Raw genomic sequence first — 22,588 nt, forward strand, 5'->3', positions numbered from 1 at the left:
GCTTCGTCACTGCTAATGATGTGATCCAAGAAACTGTCACCTTCAACCTTGTGTTGGTTCAATAGGTCTTGGCAAACTTGCATATGGTGTTCTTTTTTCCCTGTGTCAGCATTCATGGGACCCAACTAGTGCAAACCTTGGGATATTCCAACATGGACACCACATGGTCACCAATTTCTATGTCATACCACCAATATCTATCTCTGATGCTGTGGGCCTACATAATAAAATAGGAGGCATTGCTTTCGTAGCAGCCCTTGTAATTAAGAGGAATGACAGAAAGTTAACATAGAAGACAAAATGTTGTTGTAATTTGGCAAGTCAAGGACTGAATGCATATTTAGTGAAATATCTAAGGCAAAACTGTGTTCTCCTTCTGCAGCCTACTTACCACATGTTAATGGCTGGTAAGAACCCAGCTTTAATAGCTCCAATTCCACATGCTTCCATGGATATCTGTTTTTTCTTGATGATTTTTTCAATTGTAAATGGTCTTATCTTTAATTAATTTATGCCATCACTTTTAAGAATCATCATCAAAGACCAGGAAAATGCATATGAATGAGTAATTTCCACCTTTTCTAATTGCAAGCTACTTTTTATGTTCTCCAGTCACTTTTGGTCAAAGAGATGACCACATGAAATGTTACGTTTTATTTGCTTGATTTATAAAAGAAATCCCATTATCTTTATGACTTAGTGAGTCTGTTCTTCTCTAACAAGCTTATTATCCATTCTTTGTGAGTATGTGAACCCATAAATTGTAGTTCCAGGCAAGCTGGACTACCTGAAGTATATGTAAAATTTGTCTACCTTAAGTCCTAGAGCAAAACAAAGGCCTTCAGGTAAGCAAACAATTTTGATTTATCACCGCAACCTTTGCCTGCTTGACTTGGGAAGACACAAACTCATTTGGTGCTATATTCCATATGGTGCTAGAACCACATAGAGTTGTAAAACTAACTTACGTTATTTACTGTCATTTATTTGAGTGAAGTTAAACTGTTGAAGTAAACTGTTATCTGTGCTTAAGTTTATTACTCCCTTCTACTTTTCCCAGAAGGAACACCTGTTGGCTTAAAGTCTGACCTGTTTTGATGAGGAACTGTATTTCTTGCACAAACAATGGAATTGCCATGCAATAATACACCTCACTGGTCTGTAACGTTAGAAGTACTGTTTGCATTAAAACAGTGTACAATCTCTGCATTGCTATTCACGTTAATTAGATGTGCTTTAAACAAATAATTAACTTAAAGCAATCACAATGCCAAAAATTGAATGACACACTCAGAGTGGCAGAATTAGAAAAATAATTCCTGAATCTTGCTGATGTTTTAAAGTGTTTTAAAGAATGTGGGGTGAAGGCATTTTGTTCCTTACCAAAATTAAAGAATGTTCAATATATTTTGATTTTAAATATCAGACAAATTGCAATGCGCTGGCACCCTGAACATTCTACAAGAAAAGCATTTCCCCTGATGTCTCTGTTCTGCTTGGACACCCACCCCAAAGCCCACTTCAGAATGCTTTGGGTTACACCTGTATGAGACACAGCTAGGAACTGTAACTATTTTATGACTTTTTTCAGTCAAAATAAGTTGCTGCAGTCATCCAGGGTAACATTTGCTTATCACAGAACTGAGAAAATGGCATTCATCTTCAATGCTGTGGTATGTGGTGGGAAGGTGTGACGGAGCATGGGGGGTTGTGAAGTCTGATGGGATTCCCTTGGATGAACTGAGTGAAACCTCAGTCCTGTCCATAGCGCTCGTTAGAAGCAGATCTTGGCAGGTATTATTCTGTAATCCATGCCCAGAGATTTTCTCAAGGAATGCTACTTGGTATGGACATAAATCACGCTGACAGGTGTGCTAATAATTAGTCAGGCTGCCATAACAAAATGTACTTTCTGGCCCTGCTTTGTTTGTAAAAAAGGCCTCGATAAGCCAACTTCGGCACTTAAGAAAAATGCATCTCTTTTTATTCTTGTTACTGATATATTTCTGTACAGATAAGTAAATTTCCATTTATTCTACATCTCCATGCAAGTTAAAAGGCAGACAGAGCAAATACTTTCCCCATCAAATCCTACCAAAATGACACTTTGAAGGTCCCAACCAAAAGAGGTGCATTTCAGAACGGTTTGAAGTGTAGCCAACACTTATGGGTACGTTCTTTTGTTTGCCCATCTCACACCCATTCCTGGCAAAAGCAAAAAGGTTCCGTGCGTGGCTGTCAGAGATTCAAGCATCAATATCATATATTTGTGGGTGAGGTAAGAGTTGATAGAAGATTTTGGTTCGTTTGTGTTTCCTTATTTTTCCTTAGAATACAGAATAACACAGAAAGCTTAATTAAAAATGTTGGAATTCATATTAGAAATTAAGCTTTTGCATCAGTAGAAGTACATTATTATCTGAAGCGTCTGTGATGAGAAACGAGGTACAATTAGCATGCAGAACAAAGTTTCCTCCTGCCTTCCAAACATTAATTGTTCAGCTCTTTTGGTCCTTCTGAACTGACACTGCATTTTGAGTTCTTTTACAATTAGTTTTACTCTCTTGTGATTTTTGTCTCTTGTTGGTTGTTTTCCTCTAAATAGGAAGAATTATCTTTCTCCCATGTTTTCTTTATACACAAAGAAACAGAGCTATTTTTACAAAGTCCATTATTAGTTTCCAGATATGGAAAAATAGGGAGTGGAGCAGAGAAAGGACATGCCATTTTACTATTTGTATAATACTAATGACAAAATTTACCTCTGTACAGCATTTCAGAATTAATGGGAAAAAAATTAACAGAGTAAATAGCTATAACAAAGAAACAAAGCAATCATTTGAAGGGTTTGCTGCCATTTGATTGAACAGATTAGTAAGAAAGCACCACACACTGTGCAGCAAGCTCTATTTCAGCGTGTACTCACGAGAGAACTGGAAACAAATGACTTTCACTGTTCTCATTTAAAGAAAACAATTGGCTTGGTGTACGTGTTAGGGCAGTTGTTCATTTTCTACACTGCATTTTCTACAATGCGTCTGCAGTCTACTTTCATTGAAGACCTTTGCTGTATTCGTTGAACACTTCGATTTCTGATAGCTGCAATACCAGCAGTGAGGCGATGTCTCATTTTGAGGCAATAGCACTATCTAGTGATGGCAAAGTGCTTCTGCATTCCAATGCTTTAGAGCAGTTTCCCTGCCCTTTCTAAATCAAATAAGGATTTTACCTTCTTAAAAAAAAAAAAAAAAAAGACGACCCTCAGGCAGTATTCAATGATTGTCATTCTTCCCCCTCTGCTCTTAATTGTATTTAGGAGGGCAAATATATGCATGTAAGCAATTTCACTGGGCCCTTTTGATATCTTCCAGGCACGAGATGAAATACAGTGCTTTAAAAGCATGAAAATGACTTTGCTAGAATCAAGTCAAGTAATTCCAAATGAAAAATACATCCCAATGTGTTTTAAGATTGTTATACGTGGTCAAACATGGGTTTTGCCATTACAAATTTACAGCAGCTACTCATGGCTCTTCATGTGGAATGAATAGATGAATAGGATCTTGTTTGTAATAAAACATCTGCTGAATTGGGCAAAACAGCACAATGGCTGAACCACAGTGAAAAAGTGAACTGAAGATTGCAGTTTGCCATTAATCCTGCTACACTGACTATATCTGTTAGTTTAAAGGCTAATTTAACTCACACCTGAACTTTTGTACTCTATGAGAAAGAACCAGAATTTAAAGTAGTCGTACCAGTGTGACTAAAAATTCAAGGTAATTATTCTGCTTTATGTTACACAATTAGCATCAGAAAACAAATTTTTCTGTCTTGTTTTGCAAGTCATTTAAAAAAGTCTATGTCATAGTTCTTTGGTTTGGGAGTTTCTTCCTCTCCTCCCAGGAATTAGAGCATAAATTCCACTGGATTTCTTCTCATTAGCCAAGGCCATTACTCAATTAAAGTCAGCAATGTTTCATTCCTCTATGTTCTTGGGCCTCCACACAGAAGGCCTGTTGGTATGCCACATGCCATGCCTGCAATGTGCACTGTATGGCCAGCAGCTCTTTCAACAGCCTTTTCTTATCTGTGCTAAGAAACAGCAGGGATAATGGAAGGACTCGGGGCATTAGGAAGGATCCTGCAGCAGTGTAAAACACTTTATCTTTTGTGCAGGCAGTAACAAATCACCTTACCTCGTGTTTTCTCTCACTGCTGCACTCCACATGCCTCCCTAGTACATTACTGAAGATCTGAATGCCCAGCTCTAGAAAAGATATTCTTTTAACAATTCAGTGCTTGACCTCTCAACTCTGAGGTCAGAGCAAGTCTTATTTGTTTTGAAGCTTAACATAATTAAGCAGAAAGAAAAGAAAAAGGATTAAATGAGAGAGACTAGCAGAAGGAACTCCCAGTAGAAGAGACTACTTTTATACTGAGAGAGAGAGGATTTTGTCTAGAGAACAGTCTGAATGTCCTCTAAACATCTCCAAGGGATGAAAAGAGAACACAAAGGAATGAAAGAAATCTGAGAAAAATCACAAGAGAAAAATAGATATATTCAAAATTAGAGGAGCAAACAGCACATAGTAATTTCTTTAGAAGCTGCAAGCACAAAGCTCTCTGACAAGGGATGCAATTCCACTGTGTAAAACATAGACCAAGTGATACAAACGTGAGCCCATCTTGCTTCGAGCTACAGATCTGCAAGCAGCTTTTGATTTTGACAGCTTCTGTTTTCTGTTTGGTTTGTTTGTTTGTTTTTTCCCATTCAGATAAAGTATTAAAGCATGTTACTGGCTGAGAACTTGATTGCAATCACTCAAACTTTTGCCTAGTTAGCACATCAAGTTACCGTTCTCCCTGGGAAGCAAAACCAAATTAGGAAAAGGGCTTTGCTGTCTGCATACACTTATCCCTGACATATAATCATGCATTTCAAATGTGAGAGGTATTATCAACACCTGGCACTATAGATATCACCCAGTAAGTATACAAACTGCATATTTTTGTATTTGTAAAGACAAAGTGTGAGATATTTTATCTATGCCAACCCATGCAGTTGTGGAGGAATTGATCTCCAGCTTCCTCTGGGTCCAGCCCATCAGTAACTTCTTCCAATATGTAATAGGTTAGTGAGGCAGTCATGGTACAAGAATGTTTCTGTTGGCTCCATTAGCAGAAACAGCTTTCTGTCTTCAAGTTCAGTTCCTGTCCTAGAATGTATACTAGGCCACTGCCACTTGCTGTTTGCCACTTGTTTCTCCCTGCCCCAAGGACAGCATCATGTTCTTGCACAGTATGCATTCAGGATTAGGAGATGTCTGTAGTGCACAGAATTCAACACCAAAGTAATTAGTGGATGCTCACAAACACAAACAAATCATAGTGGCGTATCCCATTCAGTTGGGCCTATGATTATTGTGATGTGTTGTTGCAGCAAATAAGTGAAGGAAAATTTTCAAGCTTGAAAATAGAGGATTCTTTGAGATCTGTGCCCAGATTACATCATTAACATCCAGTCCCTGAGAGCTGAAAAAAGGATAACTCAAGGCGTCTGGAAATGGCCTATTCCCACAACTCCATTACTACATCAGTTAGGACTGGAGATGAAAAAAGATGCTGCTGTTGCAATTCAGGAAGTGTAAGGCACTTACTTAAACAGTAAGCCCATGCTAAAAATGGATGTTGATGCAAAGGAAATCATAAGGCTGTGGACAAGACACATATCCCTCTACTCCCCACAACCAAATCCCTCATATTGTCCATAAATATCCAGTGGCTCCCAGTAATGCCACTCCATGGCTTGCTCCTCTGCCTCTTCATTGTACTCATATGTTCACTTCCACCTTTTGTTTACTCATCTACTTCTCACCTTCGATGAAACCTCTTTTCCTCTCATGTCAGTTGTGCCATATCTCCAGTGCAGTGATTTCATAATCTACAATACAACCATGTCCTTCATTGCCTGACATCACCCATGAGCAGCAAAAGTGTTATATAAATGGAACAGAACTAAAGAAGCTGTAGTTCCCTTTCACAAGAAAGACCATAAGCTACCATCTGAACACTAACAACTGTATTACTCACCCCTCTTCATCACTGATTTTGAGTCATGATTCGTGGTCCAACACTTCTAAAAGTCATCTAGACTTATGACTTAGGAGATGCCTTGTTTTTTGAGGCAAGAGGCCTCAGCCACTGCTCCATGACAGTGTCACAAAAAGCACAAGCAGAGAAGGGAACATGAGAGGAGAAATCACCTTGTTCTTCCCTCACAGTACATTCTTGTGTTCTCTGGATGTTGATACTAGAATGCCATACTGAAGAGGCACAAAAAGGTTGACTAAATCTTCTATGTCTTCCACTCAAGCCCAATACTTCCACCTGAGTACACCAAGGGCTGCAAGACACCTGATTAACCAGATTTCTGTCTTGACACTCAGTTTATTGTAGCTTTATTAGAACTCAACATGATCCAAGTATGACTGACTGACCACCATCCACACAATTCAGGCCTACGTCTAAGGGGGTCAATGACAAGTTGAAATCTGCAAATTCAAAGGCCAGTCAAAGCTTGGCAAGCATCAGAATAAGAAGGAACATATGTCTGAGTCTGCCTGCAAAGAGTCATAGGTTCATAGGTTCATAAGATTGGAAAGGACCTACAAGATCATCTAGTCCAACCATCCTCCTATCACAATCCCTGCCCAACTACTAAATCAAATCCCTTAGCACCTCATCTAAACGCTTCTTGAACAGCGCTAGGGACGGTGCCTCAACCACCTCCCTAAAGTCTACAAACTAGGCTTTGATCCTGGCATACAGAAATTGGAAAGCTAGAATACTTCCAAAAGTTGCTTCAGGGAAGCAGTGGAGAAGACAATTCTTTGGAGAAATTATTGCCCATGATAGTATCTGCAGGACACTGAAAGATGGCTGAGAAGAGCAGAGCTGTGGGGCTAAGGCATAATTATATGTGGTGCTGTATAGAGACAATAAAAGCGAAGGTTGGACGTTGAAGAATGACATTAATGTAAAGGGATTGTAAAGAGCTACTTAACAAGGCTAGAAAAGGACAGAGACATATCAGTTACCACCTGTGCTATTGTAGCTAGTGAGCAGAGAAATTGCCAGTGTCCAAAAATGTGTCTGGCATTTCTCCCATTAGTCCTACTTTTAACACCATAAACTTAATTAAAACAGAAGATTAAACAAGAAAGACTAAAATGCAGCAGCTAGCTCGTTTTAAAAGAGGATAGTAAAAGGTAGGATAAATAAGTGGCTGTTACACAGTGTGCCCTGGGGATGCAGACATTAATGAGGACTTGGGCAGCTTTGCTGACTGTGCTTGCCCAGCATTTCTTCCTGCAATTGGTTCCTGCTTTGGTTTCTTTATGAGAAGATTCTCATTTCCCCAAATACTTCTGGATATGCTGTTATAAAGCACTGCATGAGATCCCGTTATGAACCAACAATTACATATAAAATAAAACAACTTAAGGCGAAGAACCAATATTCCTGTGCTGTAAGCAGTGACTTGATGTGCCATGGCTCACGCTTTCAGTGTGCTCATCCCGGCTGTGCAAAGCTGCTCAGAACTGCACATCTGGCACCTGTACTGCTGCCCAAAGCCACAGCTCTGCCAGGGTCAATCTGTTAGCTTTAGGTGCAGGAGAGGCATACAGTACTATAACATTCTTTCTAAAATCTAAAAAATATATAACTTTTTATATAGAGTTCTTCATGATCTGAAGAACTTTATGCACTGCACTGCAGTTTTAAACCAAGTCAGCTAAAGCAAAGGATGAAGCGGTGTTGCATGTGACTACTAATGGCCTTCTTGAAGTATGTGTGGAGTTAAAGGTTTATATTTAGCACTTTCTAGTTTTTTGAGCGGAATTAATTCACTTCAGCATTTTCAAAGGGAAAAAAGCAAAACTGCCCATTGATGAAGTCCACATAGGCATCAAAATTCCTTCACCTACATACAGCATCTGTGAGTTTCCCAAGGCAAGCTCCTCAGTAAACACCCCTGAAGGTATCAGCTTCGTAAGCGCTCTCTCTTCCAAACAAAATAACACAGCTGTAAGAAGCGTCAGTGTGGTTGGAAAAGTCTTCTGAGATCACCAAGCTCAGCCACCACCCCAGCAGGAGCCAGGCTCCCGCCCCGCTGCCGCATGATGAAACCTGCCCGCGGCTTTCAGCAGGCGGTGTGGGAGGGGCTCGGCTGCGGGCACGGCCGCTTCTTTCTCCGCCCGGAGCGGCGTGGACGGCGGCTCTCCGTACAGCAGGCGGCCGGCACGGGGTAGGCAGCCCGGGCGAGAGCGGGCGGGCTGCAGGGCCCGCCCCTCCCGGGCCCTGCTCCTCGGGCAGGCCGGGGCTGCACGGAGAAGGCGGGGGGAGTATGGGAGGAAGCCCTAGGTCCTGGTGTGTGTGTGTGGGGGGGGGGGGAGGTCGGGTGTGATCGGCTTGAGGGGCGAACTGTCGCGTGTTTGTCGCCGTTCGGCTCTATGGAAGAGACGAAGATCCTGGGGAGGGGGGAAGGGCGGCCTGATGTACGGCATGGGGGGGAGGGGTGCACAGGTACGGCTTATTTCCGCGCTGCTGCCTTCTCGTACGTGCTCTGTGCCGGTTGGAGGTGATGGGGAAACCTTGTGAAGGTGCGGCTGAACGCCCATCTGTTCCCCGCGGCTTCCCCGTGGCAACCCCTTGGATTCAGAGCGGGCGGAGGTCCGAGCTGGCTCCCGGGCACGGCATCAGCTCCCTGCCCGCTGGGAATGGAGCTCAGCAAGCCCGCAGGGACTGCCGGGTCTGTGTGCACGTGCTGTTGGCCTAGAGTATGGAAAAATTGATTTCTCAGATAGCATGACTGAGTAAACAGCCAATCTTGTACTTACACGCAAAGAGAAGTGCTGGGGTTAGTTCTGTTCCTAACCATGAAGCTGCCTTGTTCTACAGTGACAGAACGGGTCTCATCTGAAAATCTGGATAGCATCTGTCAGTGTGATGTTACTTCAGCAGATATTGCTCCTACCCAACGTGGTGCTGTATAAAAAACAACCCAGTGACAAGTTTAAGCTGAATTTCTTGAGCTGGACAAGGGTTGCTTTCCATATGTGCCTGCTGTGTGAATAAGGTCTGCTCATCTCTCCATCAGTTATCTTCGTAGTCCAGTAATTGGTGGCCTACTTTGTTTTTTTTGTCAACCTTTTGTATCTATGCTTTCCAGCTGTCATTTCTTGCATATAGGTCAGGTTGACGGTTGGACTTAGAGATCTAGAAGATTTTCTTCAACCAAGAAGATTCTGTGCTTTTATTGAACGTGTTTTCCATTTCCAGGTAACTCGACAGCTTCACAATGTGCGGTATCTGGGCCCTGTTTGGAAGTGATGAATGCCTTTCTGTCCAGTGTCTGAGTGCCATGAAGATAGCACACAGAGGTCCTGATGCGTTTCGTTTTGAGAATGTCAATGGGTTCACCAACTGTTGTTTTGGTTTCCACCGCCTGGCGGTTGTTGACCAGCTGTATGGCATGCAGCCAATCCGGGTGAAGAAGTTCCCTTACCTGTGGCTGTGTTACAATGGAGAAATCTACAATTTCAAACAGGTAAGTGTATGGGTTGTAGAGTCATAGAATATCCTGAGCTCCAGTATTATCGAGTCAGTGGGACTCCACACAGGACTGCCCAAAGTTGTAGCTTGTGCCTGAGAGCATTATCTGTATGGTCTGTATATTACTGCTGAACTTCACGTGCCAGTGCTGGGATGTGTTGCTCGCAAAGGGAAGTGATTCAGATCATCCAAATTTAGAGTATAAGGCAGCTTACAGTTTTTAACTGATTCTGAATCATGCTGCAACTAAGTGCTTAAAATGGATGAGAAACTGAGCATGGTTGTATCAGAAATGTATGAATAATCTCATTTCTAACACATAGCAGTTTTGAAGTCAGGCTACTGTCAGCAATGTGATTGGGAGCTTAGCTGTGTAGGAAGGGGACTAATATCATTTATTCTATTAAGTATCTGGCTGTTTGAAAGGCAGGATGTACATACAGCAGGGCAAAGTGTGTGTGAAGGACATTGTATCAGCAGACTCTTAATATTCCTTCTGTTTTGCATTGCATTTTTTTCTGTTGCTCTAAGAATTGCTCTTGGTCATGTCACACAGAAATCTAAGGGGGATATAATTGTGTAAAACTTGATGTTCTGTCAGCAGAAACTAGTTTAACTAGTTTGTTTTTTTTTCCCTACCTTGGTTAAAGGTCTTCTTTCTTTATAATGAGTCCTCTTTTATTTTTGTTTTCCTTATCTACGAAAGAACCATTGGTGAAACGGCCATCTTATTCAGGGCAGTGCCTTAGTTATTTTAATATTTAATCAATTTGAGCCAAATCTCTGTCCTGCAAATAGCAATTAAAACCAAAGAACATAAGTTAAAATGCAAAAGCACTGGTTATATGGAGTTTCTTCACTTTCTACTGTTTTACTGGAACTCCCACCGTCTCCCATCTTCCCCCTGCATGTCCAGTAGATGTTGAAAGGTCTTTAGAAGCAGCACCAGAAGAATATGAATTGTGCTTGGTCTTAATGTAGTTGTCTTTGTTTCTGGTCCTATTTTGAGTTGGATTTTTAGAACTGGTGGCTGCCTCCTTCTGCCTCATCTCTGTGCAAAACATGCTTCCTAAAGCCAGAGTTGTGTGTCTGCAGTTTTATTTCTCCAAACAGAAGTGATTCCCTGAAAACTGGCCATAACATATGCTGCTTGAGTTTGCAAAATTAATCTACATTGGCTCTGAGGTGCTCCTGCATAATATTTTGCACGCAAAAGTATAATTTTCTTCTTTGGTACAAATGTTTATGTAACTTTGTACTCTATTTTACCAAACAATAGCCTTAGGTTTCTTTAGTAAACTTCCTTCATATTTGTTGTTTTTTCTTCTGTTATTAAGCAGTATTTGCAACTGTTTATTTGTGTGTTTCTTTTCCTAGTTGCAGAAGCAGTTTGGTTTTGAGTATCAAACGCTGGTGGATGGTGAGGTTATCCTTCATCTTTACAACAGAGGAGGAATAGAGCAAACAGCAACCATGCTGGATGGTGTATTTGCTTTCATCCTTCTGGACACAGCAAACAGAAAAGTGTTTCTAGCAAGAGACACCTATGGGGTCAGACCGCTGTTTAAGGTGCTGACTGATGATGGATTTTTGGGTGTCTGTTCTGAGGCAAAAGGTAAAACAGATGTGTTGAGCATCTTGCATTAAGTACTGTTGTTGGAGACATACTGTTAGGCTCTTCTAAGTGTGAAGAGAAAGTGAACTATTAGTTAGGAAGTAATGCCACAAGAACTTGGAATCTGTAAAAGCCAAGAATTTTAAAACCCTACTGAAATTTCCTGTAGCTTCAGATAATTTTTTATGGATGTTTATTTTATGTGTTGTTTTTTTTTTCCCTTTGTGGTGACACTTTCACTATTTATTTATTTATTTGTAAGTAACTCTCTAGCCTCAGTACAGGCATAAACAAATCTGATGGTGAGGGAGGTATACCTTAAATAATCTAAGTTGAACCATCTTGCACTTTTTGTATTTTGTTTTAAATTTTTTCTCCTGTTTTGTCTATAGGACTCATCAACTTAAAGCATTCAACATCTTTGTTTCCCAAAGTGGAACCATTTCTCCCAGGTCATTATGAAGTGCTGGATTTGAAGCCCTCTGGCAAGGTTGCGTCAGTGGAAGTGGTAAAGTTTCATAGCTATAAAGATGAACCACTCCATGCTGCTTGTGATACAGTGGAAAATCTGCCTTCAGGTAGTACAGCAAAGCATTTCCTATTAATTCTGAGTAAAAAGTGGGAATAAAATCATAATCTTGAATATGAAGCTATGTTTTTCTTCTGGTTTTGCCTTCTTTTTCTTGGACAGGCTTCGATCTTGAAACAGTGAAAAGCAACATCCGTGTTCTGTTTGAAAATGCTGTTAGAAAGCGTTTGATGGCTCACAGAAGAATTGGTTGTCTTTTGTCAGGTAAGCAGCAAGAATCAGAATGATTCTGTGTCTTCTCTTACTTCCCAGACATCATCTGCCAGTTAGAAGAAAGGATACTGACTGTTCTGCTGTGATGTGCCTGAAGTGCTCTGAATCTTCCATTTGCTTTCTTAGTTACAGAGAACTTAATGGTTTCTAATAATGTTTTCTAGTTTTCAGATATCTTGAAAGTCGTGTGCTTGTTTACTGTAGGCTGGGATATTGTCTTGTTGAGGAAATAACCATTTTTAACTAAGAAGAAAGAAAGATAGTTTTATTGAAAAGTCACCAAATATACTCTGAAACATAAAAGAGAGGACTTTCAGAACAAAATGAAATTCTCACTCATCATATTTTTTTGCTTTAGCCTCCATCACAGACTTTCCTTTGTTTACCAAATTACAGGGGAGCTTCTAGACCAGAATTATTTTAGTGCATTCTTTTTCAAGTGAGGTAGTAGCTTGTGGTACAAGAAGTTGTTCTCTGACTTAGTTGATCAGAGTGATTTGGTGGTTCAGTCTTGCAGAGGTAAGGCTTTGTAGCCATGGGACTGACTTCTTATTCACTCTTTTTGTAGCACTTTGTACTTCTGGATAGAGGTCTGATATGCTGTTTATTCATGTACTGAACATCAGCAATTACACTCATTTTTCATGTATCCTAGCAAGTGTGCATCTGAATGAGAGAGAACTGACTAGGAGGTACTGTTGGAATATTTCTTTACTTTGACATGATAAAAAGTAGGAGGGAGGTAAGCGAAACATGGAAACATGCAGACTGGACTATCTCAGCCTCAGTAAATATCTGAAATTTTGTTTTGAAACAGGCTTTTTAAATTAGAGGACAGTCTGCTCCTCAGATCCACATGCACACTACATATCAGTAGTAAAACTAAGGTCCTGTACTAATTCAATATCAGAGCATCTCCGTGCTTCAGTTTTGAGTATATTCATAGATAGAGAGAAATGCTTGCTCTTCCAATCACAGAGAGATTGGAACTGGTCTTCACAGTGGAAATGCAAATGTTGGTTTCCCTGTTTTTCACATTTCAAGCACTCAGTTTGGTTTCTGTGCTCCCCTTCTTTCCTCTGACTTTGTACGTAATTCATGTAATTTCCAGAGGGAAATTCTTGTCAGGGAAGGGTTCTCTCAGAGGGCAGATGGGGTGGGAATGTTTGCTAACACACTCAGCTGCAAAACTAGGTACAGAGTGTAGGAAACAAGCAGAAGGCCAAATGGTCTTCTCTGTTAAAACTGCAGAAGAGTATGGGAGAACAGATATTGTGCTTTCCTCAGTACTTAAAAGGAAAGCAACAAGTAGAAGTAGTCAAGGAGCAGCAGAACTAGCTATTCAGAGTAAAATAGAAGAGCCTTAGGGTGTCCGTTGGTATTTTATTGTTTGTTTATTTTCAAAACTGTTCAAATTCTTCTGTATATTCACGTTGCTTAAAAATGAAACCTGCTTATGAAATTCTGCTATCTAGTGTTAGTGCCCTTAAAGGGAAATAAAAACCAGTCAAACACCAAGCCAATTAATTTCAGCTTTTGTTGTTTGTTTTGTTTTTAAAAGGGGGCTTAGATTCCAGCTTGGTTGCAGCTGTTCTTCTGAAACTGATGAAAGAAATGAGCATAAAATATCCACTACAAACCTTTGCAATTGGGATGGAAAACAGTCCTGATTTACTGGCAGCCAGAAAGGTATAGTAAATGTTGCTTCCAGATTGGTCCGAGTTTCTGATTGTTAAAGAGTGCATACTAATTGTGCTGACTTCATGATATGGTATAGATTGTGGTACTGATTAAAATGTAAAATGTAAATCAGTTTGCTACAAATCATTTGGTACAACATTTGCTGCTTAATTAATTGTTACAAAAAGAGGATTTGAGCCATAGCTATTTTCTCTTTATGTTTTTGGAAGACTTTTTTTTTTTTTTTTTTGTGAGGGACTATTTATCACTCCTAAAGGAAACAGTACTTCAGAATGCTCTCAGTTCTACTACTCTTAAAACCTCTGACCTTATGGTCAGTCACCGTGCCATTGTTCCTCTGCTAATGGCATTTGTATGCAAGTTAAATACTTCAAGTTCATTGTCAGTGTATTGAATTAAGAGCCTTGTACAAATGTTTGGGTACCTGAGGTATCCTTTGGGCATCCAGCTGTCATAAATTTTGAGCCACCTTTTCTCTTCTGAGTAAATTTCAGAGCATTTAAAACTTCTGCAGATTCTGTTAGGCTTTGGGCAAGCGGTTGGATGTTCTGTGATCATAGTTGAACTCTGTAATTGGGAAGAGTGTTTCCTTTGGCAGAGTACCACTGCAAGTGGGAGTGTTGTCTTTGCTTGTTCTTCATTCTCACTGCTTGTGGCAAAAGGGAAGCTGATGCTTACAGTGGGTGTGTAAAACACACCGTGTGTTTAAAAAATGTTTTAATTGAAAAGCGATATGTTATTTCGACTTCTCACCAACAGGTGGCAGCACATATAGGCAGTGAACATCATGAAGTAATATTTAATTCTGAAGAGGGAATTCAGGCAGTAGAAGAGGTTATCTTCTCTTTGGAAACCTACGATATAACAACAGTAAGAGCTTCAATCGGTAAGATTTTTAATAGCAATACCCACGGTGTGTTGCTTTAATAACATTTTATGCAAAACTATGCTTCCATCATTAACTGTGGTAGAACTTGGGAGCTGCAACTCATCAGTTCTTGCTCTCAGATCTTGTCTGCAGGCAGAGCCTGTCTTTGAGGTCTAGTGTTTGAGGCACTGAATGTTACCATAGTAGAAGAGTTGTGGTTACCACATTTCTTGCATAATCTTAATATTAAAGTGAATTATTTCTTATCACCCTCTAGTGATGCATACATACTGAAGTCAGGTAGAATTCTCCTAATGTATGCTTGATTCTGAGAAATGACAGAAGTCAGCAGCAAGTCCTTAAAAAAAGTTTGCCAACATGATAAGAGTGAAAAACCCTAATCTAGTGTGGCCTTGTGCCTAATGCGAGCTATGGCATTTTACCCAGTTACACTTACATCAGCCCAAAGCTTTGTAACTAAGTTAATAAGACATACAGGTCAGACAGTTTTGAAAACTGAGGTCCTTGAATGGAATTTTACATGAAGCTAGGATTTTGCAGTGTCAAATACTGAAAATGTTTGTTTAAAAAATAAAGCCAACTTTTCATCCGCTGTCCTTATTTTGTGATTATTTCCTCATAAGAAATAAAGTAAAATAGGTTCTTTTTAGTAGATCTTTAATACTTCTCTCATAAAAGCATACTGACTGGAAAGATGTAATTGAGTTGGAAGAACTCTTGTGTTTGTTCTCATGGGAATCTTCCAGCATTCCCAGAATGACTACACATACATCTTTTGTATTTTGAGGGCAAACTGTAAGTACACAGTTTAGATGGATCTGCAGCATTTAGTTTGTGTGGCTAGTGATGGTTGGCTTAGAACAACGAGGCATCATGTTAGTGCATTGCAGTTCTTTGCCACTAAAGAAGTTATTATAGGCAAGAAACTTCTAAGATACTGAATTCAAACTGTTCTAACTGTTGTATAAAATGTATAGTAATATTTTAATAACTTTATACTTCTTTTAAGGTATGTATCTTGTCTCCAAATACATACGCAAGAAAACCGACAGTGTGGTCATTTTTTCTGGAGAGGGATCAGATGAGTTGACTCAAGGATATATATATTTCCATAAAGTAAGTACATTTCCAGCAGGCCCTTGAACTTCTTGTTCTCCCCTTAAACAGAAACTCTCTACTGAGATGTCAAGGTGTGAAGTTTGAGAGTTGTCACACCTATGTATTTGTTGAGACTCTCCCAAGGTGACACAAATTCCAGGGGACTCAATCACTTGGAAAAATAGCTTTTTCAAATTTGCTTAGGCTGTTGCTTCCTGTGTGTATTCTTGCTAATTCTGACATCCTGTGTATCCCACTTAAACTTCTGAATAAACTAAAATTAGGGCTTCTGTGTGCTTCCAGTATGCCATGATGTGTTTGCAAAGGTGTGCATTGGACTTACACCTTGTTAGGTACCTGAAGAGAGGTTCCTTATTTTTAAAGTCACCATCTGAGAATCTTAGTGTGCAAGTTGGACAAGATTCTGTCAGCTCTCTCAGACTTATTTGGCACATGCAAATGTAGAGCAGTGAGTAATGGTTTCCTCACTGCAGCTGTATTAGATCTTCATGCTACGTATGCATGTCTGGTTACAGGCACCATCTCCTGAAGAAGCTGCAGAAGAGAGTGAGAGGCTTCTGAAGGAGCTCTACTTATTCGATGTACTTCGTGCGGACAGAACTACTGCAGCACATGGGTAAGATGTGGTCTCTTGGATGCTGAGGACACTTATTTAAGAGCTTAACTAGAACGTAAAAGTTCCTTTGTCATTGAGAAAACTGTAACAGTCACTTGTTGATTTGTTGCTTTAGAATACTGTAATGCAGGACAACTTTTTTTAGTGTGCGGATCTAAACTACTCTGGGAAGAACATCAGTCTTAAGAGCAATAGTAACAAGCTGGATGCAGTCCGTACTCTGCTTGAACTCTGTATCTAGCATAGCATCTCCATTTGCCTTTGAAGCTGGGAAGCTTAATGTCTCTTTGGCGAAAACAGTAAGAGCAGTTCTTCCTACCAAAGACACAGTTACTGTAATTTTATTTGTTGCCTCCGTTACTCTAATTTTATTTATTGCTTTCAGGTGGCCTTAAAAGCCGTGTCATGTATAAGAATGTGAGCAAGAAGGTTTTGTACTTGTATATTTGTTACTGATGTAACCTGCATATGCTGCAGGTTAAGTAGGCAGCAGCTGCCTGGTGTCTGTGCAGGCTCCTTTTTGATGTTTTCTGAAAATATGAACAAATGTGGATTTGAGAAACGACAGTTGAAATCTTCTTGATTCTGTGACATCTTTACAAATGCCGATGCAAATCCCAGTCAGCAGCTTGTGGGTTCTTGGTAGATCTCTGGAGGCAACAAGATTTTTCAGTGTGTTTTTGTTTATGTGAAACAACAGCTCTTACAAATCCTGCGGGACTGTAGTTTGTAAATTCATTGTACCAGAAGCTGTCCGGCAGATGGCGTCATTAATCATCTGAAATCTGTACTTAATCCACTCAGACAATAAACTGAACTCACCGAACTGATGAATTAAATGGAGTTGGTCGTGAATTAGTCATGAGTTAGTCACGAATACAAGTGAAATTTCCTCCAAGTAAAAGCAGAAAGTCTTGTGCTGATGTGAAAGACAAGGGAAGTTTAACTGTTACAGATTTTTAGGTGTCTCGTATGTTGGATTAATTCAGTATCTCTTCTGTTTTTCCCCCCTATTTAGTCTTGAACTAAGAGTCCCGTTTCTGGATCATCGCTTTACTTCTTATTATTTATCTTTACCAGCAGAGCTGCGAATCCCAAAGGTGTGTAAAGCTAGGGTTGAACCCAAATGCAAACTTACAACTTAGCAGCTGTATGTTCTAAGCATGATTGAATTGCTGAATTCCACATGACCAAATACGATCTTAAATATTTGGCTAGAATGTTGAGCTAGTGGATACTCTTTTTCTGACCAGACCTTTTGAAAGGAAATCATTTCTTAGTCAAGTATTTAAATCTTTGTACTGCAATTCTTGAGACTCACAGCATTGTTTGTTGTTCTGCAAACAGAATGGAATTGAAAAATACCTTTTAAGACAGTCCTTTGAAGATTCCAACTTGCTTCCCAAAGAAATACTCTGGAGACCTAAAGAAGCTTTCAGTGATGGTATAGCATCAGTAAAGAAATCCTGGTTTTCTATTCTTCAGGACTATATTGATCAACAGGTATAGTACCATGGTGTTTGGGGTTTTTCTTTTTCACATTTACTTATGTTGAGATATTACTGCCACGGAGGCAGTTTTAGTTGGGAGAATAAATCTGGATGTGATAGTAACTCAGGTTTCATAGTGGAGGAGCAAGAAAAGTTTTAATTGACAGCCTTCCTGCTACCCAAGATTGTAGAAGTATAGAATGGCTTGAATTGGAAGGGACTTAAAAATTATCTAATGTGGGTAGGGTTGCTTCCCACTAGGTCAGGCTGCCCAGGGCACCATCCAGGCTGGCTTTAAATGCCTTCAGAGATGAGTCTGGGGTGGAAGCTGCTTAAAGATATTTGAAATCATAGGTACAAAGAAATGCTAGAGCCTGGCAGAAACGACTGTAAGGAAATGAGCATCATTTAAGTATCTGGATTGCAAATTAGATTTTGTGTTGGCAAACACAATTTCTGGGCTATACACAAAGCAGCGGCTTCAGTTGAAGACACTTTCATGAACTTAAATACTTTAATGTCCTTTCTTATTCATTTCATTTGTTTTTTCCTAGCTTTTTTTTCTCAGCTAAACCCTTTTTGATGCCTCTCTTTGCATTGGTAATCACTGAAGACTTAGAGCTTTTGAGTTTGGACAAAGGATAGTCTCTGGTACACAGAGGTAGTTTCTTTGAGAAGAAGCATTAACAACTCATTTTATACTAGAGCTCTGTTACACAGAAATATGTTTAGTTGGGCCTATGGATGGGCACTTGTCTGTCATACTACCAACTGCATGTATCCTTCTCTACTTTATCCACAGACAAGAAAGTAGTTGGGTCAGGCAAGTCAGTGCTGCCCCTACTGAGCCTGTCTTGGTATTAGCAGGGGCAGATGTCTTTCATGGATGTGGGGAATTACACAGCATGTTGGCAGAGAAAGCTGCCTTGGAAATTTTCAACTGGTGCAACTTTTCTTTATTCCTTCCTTTCTTAGCCAGTATAGCAACTGCAACTGTCTTTTGCCTCTGCATCCCAGGTCTTCTGATGTTAAGAGCCTGGTTATACAAGCAGAGTGAACAACTCTGTATGAGCAGAAAAGAACAGGATATCTTTTCATGGAAGAACACTTCTTTAAGTTATGCCAGTTGATTCCCAGTGGAGAGAAGGATAAGAAAAATGTGGAGGTTTTTTTTGAGCTTGTATAAATTAGAAGGCAGCTTAATGTGAATTCTGCTGTTCCTGCAGGTTGATGACCTTCTGCTGGAAAAGGCAGCGGAGAAATATCCTTTCAATCCTCCTAAAACAAAAGAAAGTTATTACTACCGCCAGATCTTTGAGAAGCACTACCCAGGGCGAAGCAACTGGCTGCCCCACTACTGGATGCCAAGATGGGTTAAAGCCACTGATCCTTCTGCTCGCACGTTGAAACATTACAAGTCAGCTACTCAAGAGTAGCTGTTGACATAATGCCCTAAATACAAATGCTGCAAGCAATTTGCATGCACTCTCCTTCTAAAAGAAAAAATAAATATGCAAACCTTAAGCTAAGTGGTCTTTGAGGTGCATTTTGGAAAGGCTACTGAAAATAAGAGCTTTCTGTAGTTATTATTCTATTATAAAGTTCATCCTGCTGTACCAAAATTTTGTAATTCATAGGAAAATAACTTTATAGAAAAGTTTGGTTCCTTATGTGGTGGTCTCAAATGTATTGATTTGCCTTGCAGTCATTTAATATATTTGAATGTGATCTCCGCTTTGAGGACTCGAGGCCAAGTGATGCAAACTGTTGTGGGTCCTCTGACAATAAGGCAAGGCAATAAGGCAATCTTCCTTGTTACTGTAAAACCACAAGTTGTCCCTTTTAAATCTTCTCAATATACCACCTGTCTAAAGTTAGCTGTGACTGTTATCAAACAGAAGCTGAGTTATGCCTTTGTTTCTAACTCAGGGGCTTCGATTTTTGTATGTATTTCTTGTTTTTGAAAATAGAGCGATAACTGGGTGATTTGTGTCGGTCTCATGGAAATTACAGGACTAAGTGTTTCAAGAATTTTTGTCACTTACTGTGAGGTGGAAAGGTGGAGGACTGTTGCTGCTCAGCTGTGTGTGATCAGCTGTGTGGTGAGCCATAGATTTTAGTCAGACAAAGCACCTTTGAAGACAATGGGATTAAGGACCTTGCTTAGGAAAATGAAAAAAGGAAAAAAGATTTCATTGAGCATAAGTATTTTTAATACTTAAAAAAATTTTTTTGTAAAGTGATTTTTTATTTTTACCCAGGACAATTTTTTATTAATTAGGTAGGAATAGGGGCTGCTTTTTTAATGGTAACTTGAAACAAAAATAGAAATGTTGCAGTCTGAGTTGATTAACATCATGCTAGACAGTAGTCTGGTAGTAGTCCCTCTTGACAAGGAAACTAAAGCCATAAGAAATGTTGGTATTAAAAAAACCCAACGTCTTCATATTGTGACTGATTGTCTGTTTATTACTTTTTTCACCTGCATTTGAATTTCTGATCCAGAAATCTCTCCCTGATGCTGTGGAGCTCAGGAACTGTCCAGCTCTACTAGTAGTGGCCACATTTTGCCTTGGGTGTACTTGTTAGTTGTTAACGTGATGAGAAAGATATGTTCCTGCAGACCTACTGACGTAAGGGTCACATGCTTGTCTGGGATTTTCTTTGAAGCAGTAAAGTACGTTTTGATTTGTGCGAGGAGTGTGGTGTATATTGATTGGCTTCTGTGGTGTAAAGATAAGACCTGCTACTGTAAACTTCCCAAGGTTCACATGATATGAGAATGCCTGCAGTAAAAAAGCAAGCACCACATTTTGTGTCATCACTCAAGTGCACATTCTGCTGCAACTCTGTTCACTTGTGAGATAACAGAATTATAGGGTTGGAAGGGACCTCTAGAGATCATCGAGTCCAACCCCCTGCCAAAGCAGCTCCCTAGCCCAGGTTGCACAGGTAGGTGTCCAGGTGGGTCTGGAACGTCTCCAGAGAAGGAGACTCCACCACCTCTCTGTGCAGCTGTGCCACTGCTCCGTCACTGCACTGTGAAGAAGTTCCCACACACATTTGTGCAGAACTTCCTATGCTTCAGTTTGTGGCCATTTCCCCTCATCCTATCACCACACACTGCTGAGAAGGGTCCAGCCTCATCCCTTTGCCTCCTGCTCCTTAGATATTTATAGACGTGGATCAGATCCCCTCTGAGTCTTCTTTTCTCAAGGCTGAACAGCCCCAGGTCTCTCAGCCCTTCCTCATAAGGGAGGTGTTCCACACCCTGTATCATCTTAGTAACCCTCTGCCGGACACTTTCCTCGAGATCCTGGTCTTTTTTGTACCATTCATTCCCCATATATAGACATGAATTTTGCAGCCTTTCTGGCTTCTGTGAAGCTTTATGTTTTTTTCATTCTTTTTTTCCGATTTAAGACTTTCCTTCCTATGAGGAAGCCTGTGTCTGGGCATGTGGTGCAAGCAGCCTGCTCGCGAGCCTGAGAGCTGCTCTCCTCCCCTTCCACTTGTGTCTGGAGCACAGATTTTCATGTGTACTTGTTGGTGCGATTTTTTTGCATCAGCTTCGGGGGAGAAAATTAATAAAGCATCAGATTAGAACATGAGCAAAGATAATGGAAAAAAAAAAAAAGGTTTAACTAATCTTGCTTGTAAGACACCGTGCAGAGCTTCTTAACGCTGGTGCTGCAGGTAAGAAGGCAGCTCAGAGCTAAATGCACTGAGTGTGTTCAGTATTACATTTGAAAGTAATTTAAAACCAGTTTTGATATTACAGATCAGAGGCATGAGTTAAAACAGGTATTCAGTGCCAGTTCTAAGGAATGTAGAATGTAGCACTGGGCTGGGGAATGGGAAACATTGATTTTTACTGTGAGGTCTCCTCCATCCCATTCTTGTTGTGGTTATTATGAAGAGCAGAGGTGTTCGTGTAGCATGTGACCTCTGTGTGTACATGAGTCCTGCTAAGAAGTTTTACAGATGGGCATCATGATCTTGGGCCTCTACTTTTCTTCTCTAAAGATTTTTTTTTAATCTTCCCTTGATTCCTACACCGTAGTCATTTTGCAGAAGACAAAGACAAAGCCAAAAACAACCTCAATTTCTCCCACTGTCAAGGCTATCAGTAGTTGTCTGTATTAATAAACGGTGTTATTTAACATCTCTCCACCTCTCTTGAAGACTGCTCTTAACACCTGGGGCAAAACATATATTAATACAAATTGCTTTTGATTAAAACCATTATTATTTTAGCACAAAAAGGAAGGGGGTAGTGATACCAATTACTGACTGACTGACGACTTGCTAATAATAGCTAAAAAATGCAAATAGAACTATTATCCCAATTGACTCTAATTGAAACTCTTTTGGCAGCCTCTGAGGGCAGGGCAGGAAGATGTGATTGTTTCCCTTAAATCAGGTTGGTGAGGAAGCATAGAGGAGCTGTGCAGTGGGTGAACTGGTTGCTGTTACCTGGGCAGATAACCCGCAGCTATCTGCAGATGTTCAGAGTCCTTGCGGGCACAGGCTTTGAACTTCTCATTTTCTAAGAGGATGGGAAACTTGTACTCAGCTCCTTGCCCCAACATAAACCTCCCTGATGAGCTGCAAAAAGCAATTTTGCCTCCCTCCTCTCTTTTAGCAGAGCCATTTCCCTGCCTTCCAAAGATGCTGTGAAGGTGAGCTCGGAATGACCAGCTGAGATCCAGGTTTTCTTCACTTCTGGCTGCATGTT

General features: G+C 40.2%; 1 protein-coding gene across 1 annotated transcript; it reads left to right on the top strand.

Moving 5' to 3' along the window:
• Positions 1 to 8,245: 8,245 nt before the first annotated feature.
• ASNS (asparagine synthetase (glutamine-hydrolyzing)) lies at positions 8,246 to 20,277 on the top strand. The gene is made up of 12 exons (XM_065731232.1): positions 8,246 to 8,311; positions 9,346 to 9,613; positions 10,996 to 11,233; positions 11,626 to 11,811; positions 11,925 to 12,026; positions 13,597 to 13,724; positions 14,496 to 14,622; positions 15,635 to 15,741; positions 16,260 to 16,360; positions 17,379 to 17,460; positions 17,708 to 17,863; positions 19,077 to 20,277. Exons 2-12 carry the CDS (start codon positions 9,365 to 9,367, stop codon positions 19,284 to 19,286), a joined length of 1,686 nt encoding a protein of 561 aa, XP_065587304.1. The 5' UTR covers positions 8,246 to 8,311; positions 9,346 to 9,364; the 3' UTR covers positions 19,287 to 20,277.
• Positions 20,278 to 22,588: the final 2,311 nt, after the last annotated feature.

The sequence above is a fragment of the Cyrtonyx montezumae genome, unplaced genomic scaffold, assembly GCF_038088225.1.
Source record: "Cyrtonyx montezumae isolate F1298 unplaced genomic scaffold, pur_monq_1.0 scaffold_14, whole genome shotgun sequence".
Taxonomy (NCBI): Eukaryota; Metazoa; Chordata; class Aves; order Galliformes; family Odontophoridae; genus Cyrtonyx; species Cyrtonyx montezumae.